This window comes from Gastrolobium bilobum, unplaced genomic scaffold, assembly GCF_033153095.1.
Source record: "Gastrolobium bilobum isolate Gb01-03AN ecotype WA unplaced genomic scaffold, APGP_CSIRO_Gbil_v1 utg834828, whole genome shotgun sequence".
NCBI classification, from domain to species: domain Eukaryota; kingdom Viridiplantae; phylum Streptophyta; class Magnoliopsida; order Fabales; family Fabaceae; genus Gastrolobium; species Gastrolobium bilobum.
In genome coordinates this window covers 6693-18760 of record NW_026896743.1, presented here as the reverse complement: position 1 = coordinate 18760, position 12068 = coordinate 6693, and the positions used below count along the sequence as shown (strand labels likewise).

The window sequence follows — 12068 nt, the reverse complement described above, 5'->3', positions numbered from 1 at the left end:
TAGTTGACTCAAAGCGAAAGTAGAGTAAACACTTATACCTCGATACCGGAGTTGTTAAATTGAGTCATGACTTATCAATTAATCTGGTTTAAGTTACCAAAATTCAATCCATATTAATTTACTTTTCTCTCAACTTGTAATGAGCTAACCAGAAACTTTGGGTTTAAACATTTTTAAATTCACAATTTTCATGAATTACTAATTGTTTTGATTATATTTATAAAAATTATGAATTCAGTTTGGTGATTGGTTATGTTTTGATGATTTTTACTACAATCTAGAATTAATTTATTATGATTACATATTTTTCTATTCTTTTAACTAATAATAAACAAATTTGTTTAACATTAATTTCAATCTAGCATTTTATGAGCCAATCCTAATCATCATGACTCATGAGAGATCTAAATAATAAATTACCCTCTTCGTTAAAAAAATATTCCAAAGCATATGCACCTTTTCTTTCTTTTTCCGAGCATATGATTCACTAGGGGTGTTCGCGGTCTGGATTGGATCGATTTTGGAAGCAAAATTCATCCGATCCAATCCCTTCGTTTTGATCATATAATCATCCCTTCGGTTTTGATTTGTTTTCAAATCCGATCCGATCCGATCCAATCCAATTTTTTTCGGTTTGGATTGAATTATCTAATGTTTCCTTTTTCAACTATACCCTCTTCCTAAATATGTTCCTACCTATTATCTAGATTACCCCTTAACCTCACCTTAACAGATAAAGAATCTCAACTTTTATAGCCTTCAAAAATCTATCCCCCGGTAGTTAAGATTCGCCTCTTCTAAACACAAGTAGCTGTACTTTTTTTTCCTTTTTTTTTCAGTGAAAATAAGCAAGCAGCTGTCAACTCCATTTTCAAAGTAAACGCCATTGCTATATATAATTGACTCAAGGTCAAACTCCTCGCTACTCTGTCTGTACAAAAAAGTATGTCTTGAAATACAAATTGCCAACACTAAATAAGTACACATGCAGCGCGTTATGGGAGGGATAACATACGCTTATGCACTCATGGTTTCAGATTAAAATCTTCCAAAAAAACATATGAGTAGGGTCAAGTTTTCACTGAAGTGAAATCATAGCATTCTATTTATCATGCTCCAGCAAGAGCAAAAACATGCAGTGACACACTAATATCATATTCACAGGTTCTGTACAACTAGCTGAGTTTTCTCAGTAATCATTATTTAGAGGAAAAAAATGTAATCCACTTTTGCCAACTGTAGAATGTGTTGGGCAAAGTATACTATAAAACCCCAGCTAAAGCAGCAGAGATAGTGGTTTATGGGGTGTCAACCTGTCAGTAGGTCAAAATGCTTTACAGAGGTTAGCCCTCATGTTAGATAAACCTTGCTGATGAATTGGAACTGCCCACAACTTGCTCCTCTTTGGTTCAGATATCCTTACATGAAATTGCATTGGCAAGTGCATCAATCCACACACAAACATCATGATATTCTGAATTGCAACTTTCAGATGATGAAGAAAGGCTTGAAACCTCATTAAGGAACCCATCATCCATCCTGTTTCTTCCTAACCTAGGTTCAGGTGCAGCAACAAAGTTGTGGCAAGCAGCTCCATTTTGGTGCTTCAACTTTGATTCAACGGGCAGGATCTTCAATGTACGTTCTGTGTAGAAAGATATCCATGGATGTCCTGAAATTGAACCACATAATATTAATTTAACATGCAAACAATCGAACAGTTCTTAAAACTTAAAAGTACTGTCATTTTATTTCCTGTTTAAAAACATTAGGGAGAAAAAGAGAGCCTCAACCACATAGAAGAACACATAATAAAAACTAACAAAAGTATGTGAGAATTAACAGATTCCCACCACTGTTATCCCAACCAAAACAAGGCAATCCTTCTAATTATTAAGAATTCATGTGAAAGGCAAAGATACTTTTCAACAAAACTTGGAAATTTCTAATTTTAATTATTTCAAGATTAAAAAACAAAAAATCAGACCAAATACAACTAGTCTTTGGTGTATTCATCATTGAGGAAGAGAGATAAAGCACGCTACAAAACATTAATAATCTACCATAAACTTACTAAGTACTTCATCAGCTGTTATCCTTGCTGAAATATCCCTTGTCAGCATTCTCCCAACAAGATCTCGTGCAGGTTTAGATATTGATTCCCACATCCCGGTTTGGAACTCTAGCTTGGAATTCTTAATAGCCTCAAAAACTGCTTCTTGTGAATCCCCTTTAAATGGAAGAACACCAACCAACAGAGCATGCAGGAGCACTCCAGCACTCCATATATCCGCCTTTTCTGAGTATCTACCCAACAACACTTCTGGTGCAACATATGCAGGGCTCCCAGCCAAACCCGTCAAGTTCTGACCTGCAATGCAAATTTCTAGACAATGAGGCTATGCATAAATTACTCATGTATGCATGTATGTATCTTTTACTTATGTGTGTGTATTTATATATATGTCAATTGAATTACTGATATTTTTAAATGCTTAAAAATTAAACAAAGTGACCTTAGAGTATGAATGGTTAGCTTCAAACTATTATAAGCATTTTCTCTAGGACCTCTTATTCTTAGACCGCTAGCAAATTTAATTGAATACTGAACATAGTAAACTTAAGGGAGATGACCATCTGAACTCTCCAATTTTTACTCCTATGTACAGGGTAACATTAGTAAAGTACAATTCAGTTGAAAGCTCATCATGATGAACTTCTTCAAACTTGCCTAGACATTTTTTATTAACAGAATGACTAGGATGGAATTTTACACAAGGCAGGTTGTGTAAGGATTCTATTCATAGAAGTTAGCACATATATATACCATAGGATAACAAAAAAAGAAGATCATCCAAACAGGTTTAACATATTACCCTTAGAAATTCTCATGGCCAGGCCAAAATCAGCAAGCTTTATTTCCCCCGAAGCAGTAAGCAGAATATTCTCAGGCTTGATATCTCTGTGCACAACTCCCATATCATGACAATACTTGATGACCAACATCACTTCCTTAAGTATATTAGCAGCCCGCTGTTCAGAACAAGGGCCCTCCCTAAACATCTGGTCGACAAGTCTTCCCCCAGAGCACAATTCCATCACCAGATGAGAGCAATCAGCTTCCTCATACACTGCCAGCAGAGTCACAACCCCAGGATGCCCAGACAAGTGCTGCATTATCTCCACCTCCCTGTAAACAGTCTCATCCCCCTTCTTCAGAGTCTTACACGCATACTCCGCGCCGCCAACAAGAGACCTACACAACGAAACAGATCCATACTTTCCTTGCCCGATCCTCACCCCAGTAACATAATCATCTTCAATCTTGTTCTTCCTCCCCATCTGGGTAGCCACGTCAATGCAACCTATCTTCCTCTTTAGGCCTCTTCCCGCGGTCATCAGAGACAATGTCCCACAAGGAGGAGCAGTGGCAAAACCCGCCACCCTACTCTTGTAGGAACCAGCTGAGTCTATCTTAGTATTTTCTCTACACCTCTTCTTCAACCTCGAACAATCTTCCATCGAATAATGGGTCTCAAAATTGGACGACGGAGACCCATGATTGGATCTCAAAATGTCAGTCAATTTCGAGGACTCGTCACACTCACTTCCTTTCCTTTTCATCCTCATAGCATCTATCAGTAAAGTACCAACGCAACACCAATCTTTGTGTTGATCACGTGTGTGCAAAATCCGATTTTTGCCGCAAGACACAATTCTGCAGTCAAAATAGAGAAAGATCAGTCAACGAATTCTAGTCAGATTGATCATGAATGAACGCAAAACCACAAGGAAAGCATCCAAACACAAATATTAAACTTCAAGAAAGTAAATCGAACCCCGAAGCTTTCTCGCAACGTAATGGCGCCAAAAAGCGCCATCACATCACGAGACCCCTGCAAGACAAGAAAAGAAGATGCCAGAACATAGAAAGAAAAAGAAACAAACCTTCGCAATCCCAGCCAATGATCCTGTAATGCGTTGCGGAGAGTATAAGCAATGAGAAAAAAGTCACAAATTGGGAAACTATTACGACGTAGTTTCTCAATCAGGGACTGAAACCCTAAAAATCTGCTATCAAAGTTTTAGGGGAATACGCGAACGACAAGCACAGAAAAAAGAAAGAAAGAAGACGGGTACTCTCTGAGAGTCACACTCTTTTTGCTTAGCTAACGTTGTTTCCTTTAATATAATATAGGATGTTCCAGTTTATGTTCTCCTGCGTGCGTCACTATTTCAAGGGGTGTATTTGATTACGATTTTAAAAAATTTCCTCAATCAGTGGAATAAAAAAATCAACAGGGTCAAATTAGGTAAAAAAATAATGAACTAGTAAGAAAAAAAAATGAATATCGTCAAATTATATAAGAAAAAGCATTGAACGTGTATAAAGTAGGAACTGTTTTAAAAAACTAATGAATAACTTTAATTTGGATTTTGAAATGGTAACGCAAATATTGAATTCTGGAAATTATTGGTATTTATTCCCTTCTTTATATTGTTCAATACCAGATTAATTACCATTTAATAGTCATCATATTAACGAAATTGGACTTTTTTCCTTACACACGTTTCTCATTTTCATCATATTAATTACCATTCAATAGTCAACAAATTTCACATAAATGTTTGACTTTTTTGCAATTTATGCTTTTTTTAAAATAGAAATCGCAACTAACGTATAGTGAAAAATATTTTTTTCCTTAAAAATGCAGTTTTTGAAAGAAAAAAAAATTCAAACAAGTCCTTAATTTTCACCTCTGCTATTTTTTAAATTGTTGAAAAGTTAAAAAAAAAAAAAAGATAAAAAGCTTTTTTTGTAATATTGCTCTTAACTTTGATCCAATCTGATACGCCAATCCCATGGGAATAACAAATTGGATTTTTTCCTTACACACATTTCTCATTTTCATCATATTAATTACCGTTCAATATTGTCATCATATTAACATTGAACATGCATAAAGTAGGAGTTGTTATAAAATACTAATGAATAACTTTAACTTGGATTTTGAAATGGTAATTCAAATTTGAATTCTGAAAATCATTGGTATTTATTCTCCCTTTATGATTGGTCAATACCAGGTTAATTACCATTCAATATTGTCATCATATTAACGAAACTGGACTTTTTTCCTTACATAATTTTCTGATATTCTTCTTGACTTTCTCCCTAATTTGTTCCCTAATTTCTATTTAATTTCTATCTTAGGAATTTCCTTCATCCAATACCTCACTTTGTTTTTCTTGAATTTCCTTTATTTGATTTATCTTAATTCATATCAGGAATTTTTTAAAAATAAAATAATATATACTTCTTACTTATTTTAGAAGTGCTTTTTATAAAAGTTAAAGTTATTTAAATTTTTAAAAAATATTTAGTTTTTGAAAAAATATTTGACTTATGTTATTTTTAGAAGTTAAAATTTTCAGTTTAAAAAAATAAATAGATTTTTGACTTTTTTTATGACTTTTGCTTTTTTTAAAAGCAGGCGTCCAAACATATTTTTTCATACATGCTTTTTTTTTCTGAAGAAAGACAACTTTTTGAGAGAGAAAAATCCATCCAAACGGCCCTAATAAATTTTTAATGACATGGAAGAAAATGAGAGAAAAGATTAAGAAAGAGATGACGCTAATTTTTTTAATTTTTGATTTCTATTATTTTAGTTGCTTTATTTTTCTTCTCTTCAGTCAATTGAGAAAAGATTTGAAACTTTAAAAACTTTTTTCCATTTCGTAATTCTGATTCTCAGAATTGTTCCAAGGCACAGAAATAGAAAAGAATCATTCCTTTTCAGAAACAGTGCCAGGAATCAGAATGATTGTCATGCGCAGCCTAATTGTCGTTGATTATATATCAGAGCAAACATACAAAAATGCACTAACTTTTTCGATAAACATTTCAAACATAAAATTTCACTTTCCTCCCACAACATAATAAGTAATGAACCAAACATTATTCTAATTGATCTCAGAATATGTTTTTAAATGAATAATATAAATCATCATATATTATATTATTAAAAAATAAAAGGTATGTGTAATTATGATAAATGTTTGACATGTCAAATTTTTTGCCCCAACTAAAGTTAAATTCTGGCTCCGCCATTGTGTGGAGCCATTCTTTTGGACGTTAGACGGTTTTTTTTTTTGTTTTCTTGCCCATCAGTGGCGGAACCACATTATGCTTAGGTAGGGTCGGAGCCCCAGCTACATTTCAGTAAATTTTATTTATTATATATAATTATATAAGTAACTGTAATTTTTGCTTTTTTTATAATAGAAATCTAAAATAACTTATAGTGAAAAATATATCTTTTTACTTATAAAATGCAATTTTTGAAAAAAAAATTCATTCAAACGGGTCGTTAATCTTCACCTCTGCTATTTTTAAAATTTTTGAAAAGTTAAAAAATAAAGAAAGAAAGATAAAAAGTTTTTTTTTAATATTGCTCTTAACTTTGATCAATCTGATACCGCCAATCCCATGGGAATAACAAATTACATGTTATGGAATAAAAAAATCAACAGGGTCAAATTAGGTAAGAAAAATAATGAACTAGTAAGAAAAAAAAATGAATATCGTCAAATTATATAAGAAAAAGCATTGAACGTGTATAAAGTAGGAACTGTTTTAAAAAACTAATGAATAACTTTAATTTGGATTTCGAAATGGTAATCCAAATATTGAATTCTGGAAATTATTGGTATTTATTCCCTTCTTTATATTGTTCAATATCAGATTAATTACCATTTAATAGTCATCATATTAACGAAATTGGACTTTTTTCCTTACACACGTTTCTCATTTTCATCATATTAATTACCATTCAATATTGTCATCATATTAACATTGAACATGTATAAAGTAGGAGTTGTTATAAAATACTAATGAATAACTTTAACTTGGATTTTGAAATGGTAATTCAAATTTGAAATCTGAAAATCATTGGTATTTATTCCCCCTTTATGATTGGTCAATACCAGGTTAATTACCATTCAATATTGTCATCATATTGGACTTTTTTCCTTACACAAATTTCTGATATTCTTCTTGACTTTCTCCCTAATTTGTTCCCTAATTTCTATCTTAGGAATTTCCTTCATCCAATACCTGACTTTGTTTTTTCTTGAATTTCCTTTATTTGATTTCTCTTAATTCATATCAGGAATTTTTAAAAAATAAAATAATATATACTTGATAAATGGGTGTTCCCATTCCTTGATTCCAATTTAAATTCACAATAATAATAAAAGTGCTCTGTTTCACTTCTATGAGAATAAGTGATTGTTTGGATGAGTTTTCAAAAAAAATATTTTTATATTTTATTTATTTTAGAAGTACTTTTTATAAAAGTTAAAGTTATTTAGATTTTTAAAAAATATTTAGTTTTTGAAAAAATATTTGTGTTTTAACTTATGTTATTTTTAGAAGCTAAAATTTTCATTTAAAAAAAAAAGATTTTTAACTTTTTTTTATGACTTTTACTCTTTTTAAAAGTAGACGTCCAAACATATTTCTCCTATACATGCTTTTTTTTTCCTGAAGTAAAACAACTTTTGAAGAGAGAAAAACCCATCTAAAGAGGCCCTAATAATTTTTTAATGACATGGAAGAAAATGAGAGAAAAGATTAAAAAAAAAGATGACGCTAATTTTTTTAATTTTTTATTTCTATTATTTTAGTTCCTTTATTTTTTTTTCTCTTCAGTCAATTGATAAAAGATTTGAAACTTTAAAAACTTTCTTCCCTTGTCTCCCCTCAATCCAAATATAAGGTTAAATTATAGAGAATCATCCCATTCTTCTAATAAAAACAAAAAGAGAATTATCTCGTATTTTAATTAAAATATATCATTTGTCCTCTCTTTATTGACAAAACTATTTATGTCTAAAAGGACATAATTTACGTCCTTTAAAAGGACACACTAAATCCCTCTCTTTTTTCCTGATTTGATCGGAATACTTTGAGCCATGAGAGTAAAAATGAGGGCAAAAATTCATGAATCAATTTTATTAGTAAATTATGTTTAAGATATATCCATGAAATTTTTATTCTTATTTTACCACAATACATAGTTGACTCAAAGCGAAAGGAGGGTAAACACTTATACCTCGATACCGGAGTTGTTAAATTGATACCGGAGTTGTTAAATTGAGTCATGACTTATCAATTAATCTGGTTTAAGTTACCAAAATTCAATCCATATTAATTTACTTTTCTCTCAACTTGTAATGAGCTAACCAGAAACTTTGGGTTTAAACTTTTTTAAATTCACAATTTTCATGAATTACTAATTGTTTTGATTATATTTATAAAAATTATTAATTCAGTTTGGTGATTGGTTATGTTTTGATGATTTTTACTACAATCTAGAATTAATTTATTATGATTACATATTTTTCTATTCTTTTAACTAATAATAAACAAATTTGTTTAACATTAATTTCAATCTAGCATTTTATGAGCCAATCCTAATCATCATGACTCATGAGAGATCTAAATAATAAATTACCTTCTTCGTTAAAAAAATATTCCAAAGCATATGCACCTTTTCTTTCTTTTTCCGAGCATATGATTCACTAGGGGTGTTCGCGGTCTGGATTGGATCGATTTTGGAAGCAAAATTCATCCGATCCAATCCCTTCGGTTTAATCATATAATCATGCATTCGGTTTTAATTTGTTTTCAAATCCGATCCGATCCGATCCGATCCAATCCAATTTTTTTCGGTTTGGATTGAATTATCTAATGTTTCCTTTTTCAGCTATACCCTCTTCCTAAATATGTTCCTACCTATTATCTCGATTACCCCTTAACCTCACCTTAACAGATAAAGAATCTAAATTTTATAGCCTTTCAAAATCTATCCCCTGGTAGTTAAGATTCGCCTCTTCTAAACACAAGTAGAAGTACTTTTTTTTCCTTTTTTTTCAGTGAAAATAAGCAAGCAGCTGTCAACTCCATTTTCAAAGTAAACGCCATTGCTATATATAATTGACTCAAGGTCAAACTCCTCGCTACCATCTGTACAAAAAAGTATGTCTTGAAATACAAATTGCCAACACTAAATAAGTACACATGCAGCGTTATGGGAGGGATAACATACGCTTATGCACTCATGGTTTCGGATTAAAATCTTCCAAAAAAACATATGAGTAGGTCAAGTTTTCACTGAAGTGAAATCATAGCATTCTATTTATCATGCTCCAGCAAGAGCAAAAACATGCAGTGACACACTAATATCATATTCACAGGTTCTGTACAACTAGCTGAGTTTTCTCAGTAATCATTATTTAGAGGAAAAAAATGTAATCCACTTTTGCCAACTGTAGAATGTGTTGGGCAAAGTATACTATAAAACCCCAGCTAAAGCAGCAGAGATAGTGGTTTATGGGGTGTCAACCTGTCAGTAGGTCAAAATGCTTTACAGAGGTTAGCCCTCATGTTATATAAACCTTGCTGATGAATTGGAACTGCCCACAACTTGCTCCTCTTTGGTTCAGATATCCTTACATGTGAAATTGCATTGGCAAGTGCATCAATCCACACACAAACATCATGATATTCTGAATTGCAACTTTCAGATGATGAAGAAAGGCTTGAAACCTCATTAAGGAACCCATCATCCATCCTGTTTCTTCCTAACCTAGGTTCAGGTGCAGCAACAAAGTTGTGGCAAGCAGCTCCATTTTGGTGCTTCAACTTTGATTCAACGGGCAGGATCTTCAATGTACGTTCTGTGTAGAAAGATATCCATGGATGTCCTGAAATTGAACCACATAATATTAATTTAACATGCAAACAATCGAACAGTTCTTAAAACTTAAAAGTACTGTCATTTTATTTCCTGTTTAAAAACATTAGGGAGAAAAAGAGAGCCTCAACCACATAGAAGAACACATAATAAAAACTAACAAAAGTATGTGAGAATTAACAGATTCCCACCACTGTTATCCCAACCAAAACAAGGCAATCCTTCTAATTATTAAGAATTCATGTGAAAGGCAAAGATACTTTTCAACAAAACTTGGAAATTTCTAATTTTAATTATTTCAAGATTAAAAAACAAAAAATCAGACCAAATACAACTAGTCTTTGGTGTATTCATCATTGAGGAAGAGAGATAAAGCACGCTACAAAACATTAATAATCTACCATAAACTTACTAAGTACTTCATCAGCTGTTATCCTTGCTGAAATATCCCTTGTCAGCATTCTCCCAACAAGATCTCGTGCAGGTTTAGATATTGATTCCCACATCCCGGTTTGGAACTCTAGCTTGGAATTCTTAATAGCCTCAAAAACTGCTTCTTGTGAATCCCCTTTAAATGGAAGAACACCAACCAACAGAGCATGCAGGAGCACTCCAGCACTCCATATATCCGCCTTTTCTGAGTATCTACCCAACAACACTTCTGGTGCAACATATGCAGGGCTCCTAGCCAAACCCGTCAAGTTCTGACCTGCAATGCAAATTTCTAGACAATGAGGCTATGCATAAATTACTCATGAATGCATGTGTATGTATCTTTTACTTATGTGTGTGTATTTATATATATGTCAATTGAATTACTGATATTTTTAAATGCTTAAAAATTAAACAAAGTGACCTTAGAGTATGAATGGTTAGCTTCAAACTATTATAAGCATTTTCTCTAGGACCTCTTATTCTTAGACCGCTAGCAAATTTAATTGAATACTGAACATAGTAAACTTAAGGGAGATGACCATTTGAACTCTCCAATTTTTACTCCTATGTACAGGGTAACATTAGTAAAGTACAATTCAGTTGAAAGCTCATCATGATGAACTTCTTCAAACTTGCCTAGACATTTTTTATTAACAGAATGACTAGGATGGAATTTTACACAAGGCCGGTTGTGTAAGGATTCTATTCATAGAAGTTAGCACATATATATACCATAGGATAACAAAAAAAGAAGATCATCCAAACAGGTTTAACATATTACCCTTAGAAATTCTCATGGCCAGGCCAAAATCAGCAAGCTTTATTTCCCCCGAAGCAGTAAGCAGAATATTCTCAGGCTTGATATCTCTGTGCACAACTCCCATATCATGACAATACTTGATGACCAACATCACTTCCTTAAGTATATTAGCAGCCCGCTGTTCAGAACAAGGGCCCTCCCTAAACATCTGGTCGACAAGTCTTCCCCCAGAGCACAATTCCATCACCAGATGAGAGCAATCAGCTTCCTCATACACTGCCAGCAGAGTCACAACCCCAGGATGCCCAGACAAGTGCTGCATTATCTCCACCTCCCTGTAAACAGTCTCATCCCCCTTCTTCAGAGTCTTACACGCATACTCCGCGCCGCCAACAAGAGACCTACACAACGAAACAGATCCATACTTTCCTTGCCCGATCCTCACCCCAGTAACATAATCATCTTCAATCTTGTTCTTCCTCCCCATCTGGGTAGCCACGTCAATGCAACCTATCTTCCTCTTTAGGCCTCTTCCCGCGGTCATCAGAGACAATGTCCCACAAGGAGGAGCAGTGGCAAAACCCGCCACCCTACTCTTGTAGGAACCAGCTGAGTCTATCTTAGTATTTTCTCTACACCTCTTCTTCAACCTCGAACAATCTTCCATCGAATAATGGGTCTCAAAATTGGACGACGGAGACCCATGATTGGATCTCAAAATGTCAGTCAATTTCGAGGACTCGTCACACTCACTTCCTTTCCTTTTCATCCTCATAGCATCTATCAGTAAAGTACCAACGCAACACCAATCTTTGTGTTGATCACGTACCCAGTGTGCAAAATCCGATTTTTGCCGCAAGACACAATTCTGCAGTCAAAATAGAGAAAGATCAGTCAACGAATTCTAGTCAGATTGATCATGAATGAACGCAAAACCACAAGGAAAGCATCCAAACACAAATATTAAACTTCAAGAAAGTAAATCGAACCCCGAAGCTTTCTCGCAACGTAATGGCGCCAAAAAGCGCCATCACATCACGAGACCCCTGCAAGACAAGAAAAGAAGATGCCAGATAGAAAGAAAAAGAAACAAACCTTCGCAATCCCAACCA

General features: G+C 33.4%; 2 protein-coding genes across 2 annotated transcripts; both read right to left on the bottom strand.

The window, feature by feature from the left end:
• Positions 1 to 1409: 1409 nt before the first annotated feature.
• LOC133301763 (serine/threonine-protein kinase PEPKR2-like) lies at positions 1410 to 3630 on the bottom strand. Its single transcript, XM_061501456.1, has 3 exons — positions 2877 to 3630; positions 2075 to 2371; positions 1410 to 1672 (listed from the first exon to the last, which is right to left on the bottom strand). Exons 1-3 carry the CDS (start codon positions 3628 to 3630, stop codon positions 1410 to 1412), a joined length of 1314 nt encoding a protein of 437 aa, XP_061357440.1.
• A 5672-nt stretch (positions 3631 to 9302) lies between these two features.
• LOC133301762 (serine/threonine-protein kinase PEPKR2-like) lies at positions 9303 to 11734 on the bottom strand. Its single transcript, XM_061501455.1, has 3 exons — positions 10978 to 11734; positions 10174 to 10470; positions 9303 to 9771 (listed from the first exon to the last, which is right to left on the bottom strand). Exons 1-3 carry the CDS (start codon positions 11729 to 11731, stop codon positions 9422 to 9424), a joined length of 1401 nt encoding a protein of 466 aa, XP_061357439.1. The 5' UTR covers positions 11732 to 11734; the 3' UTR covers positions 9303 to 9421.
• Between the last annotated feature and the right edge of the window lie 334 nt (positions 11735 to 12068).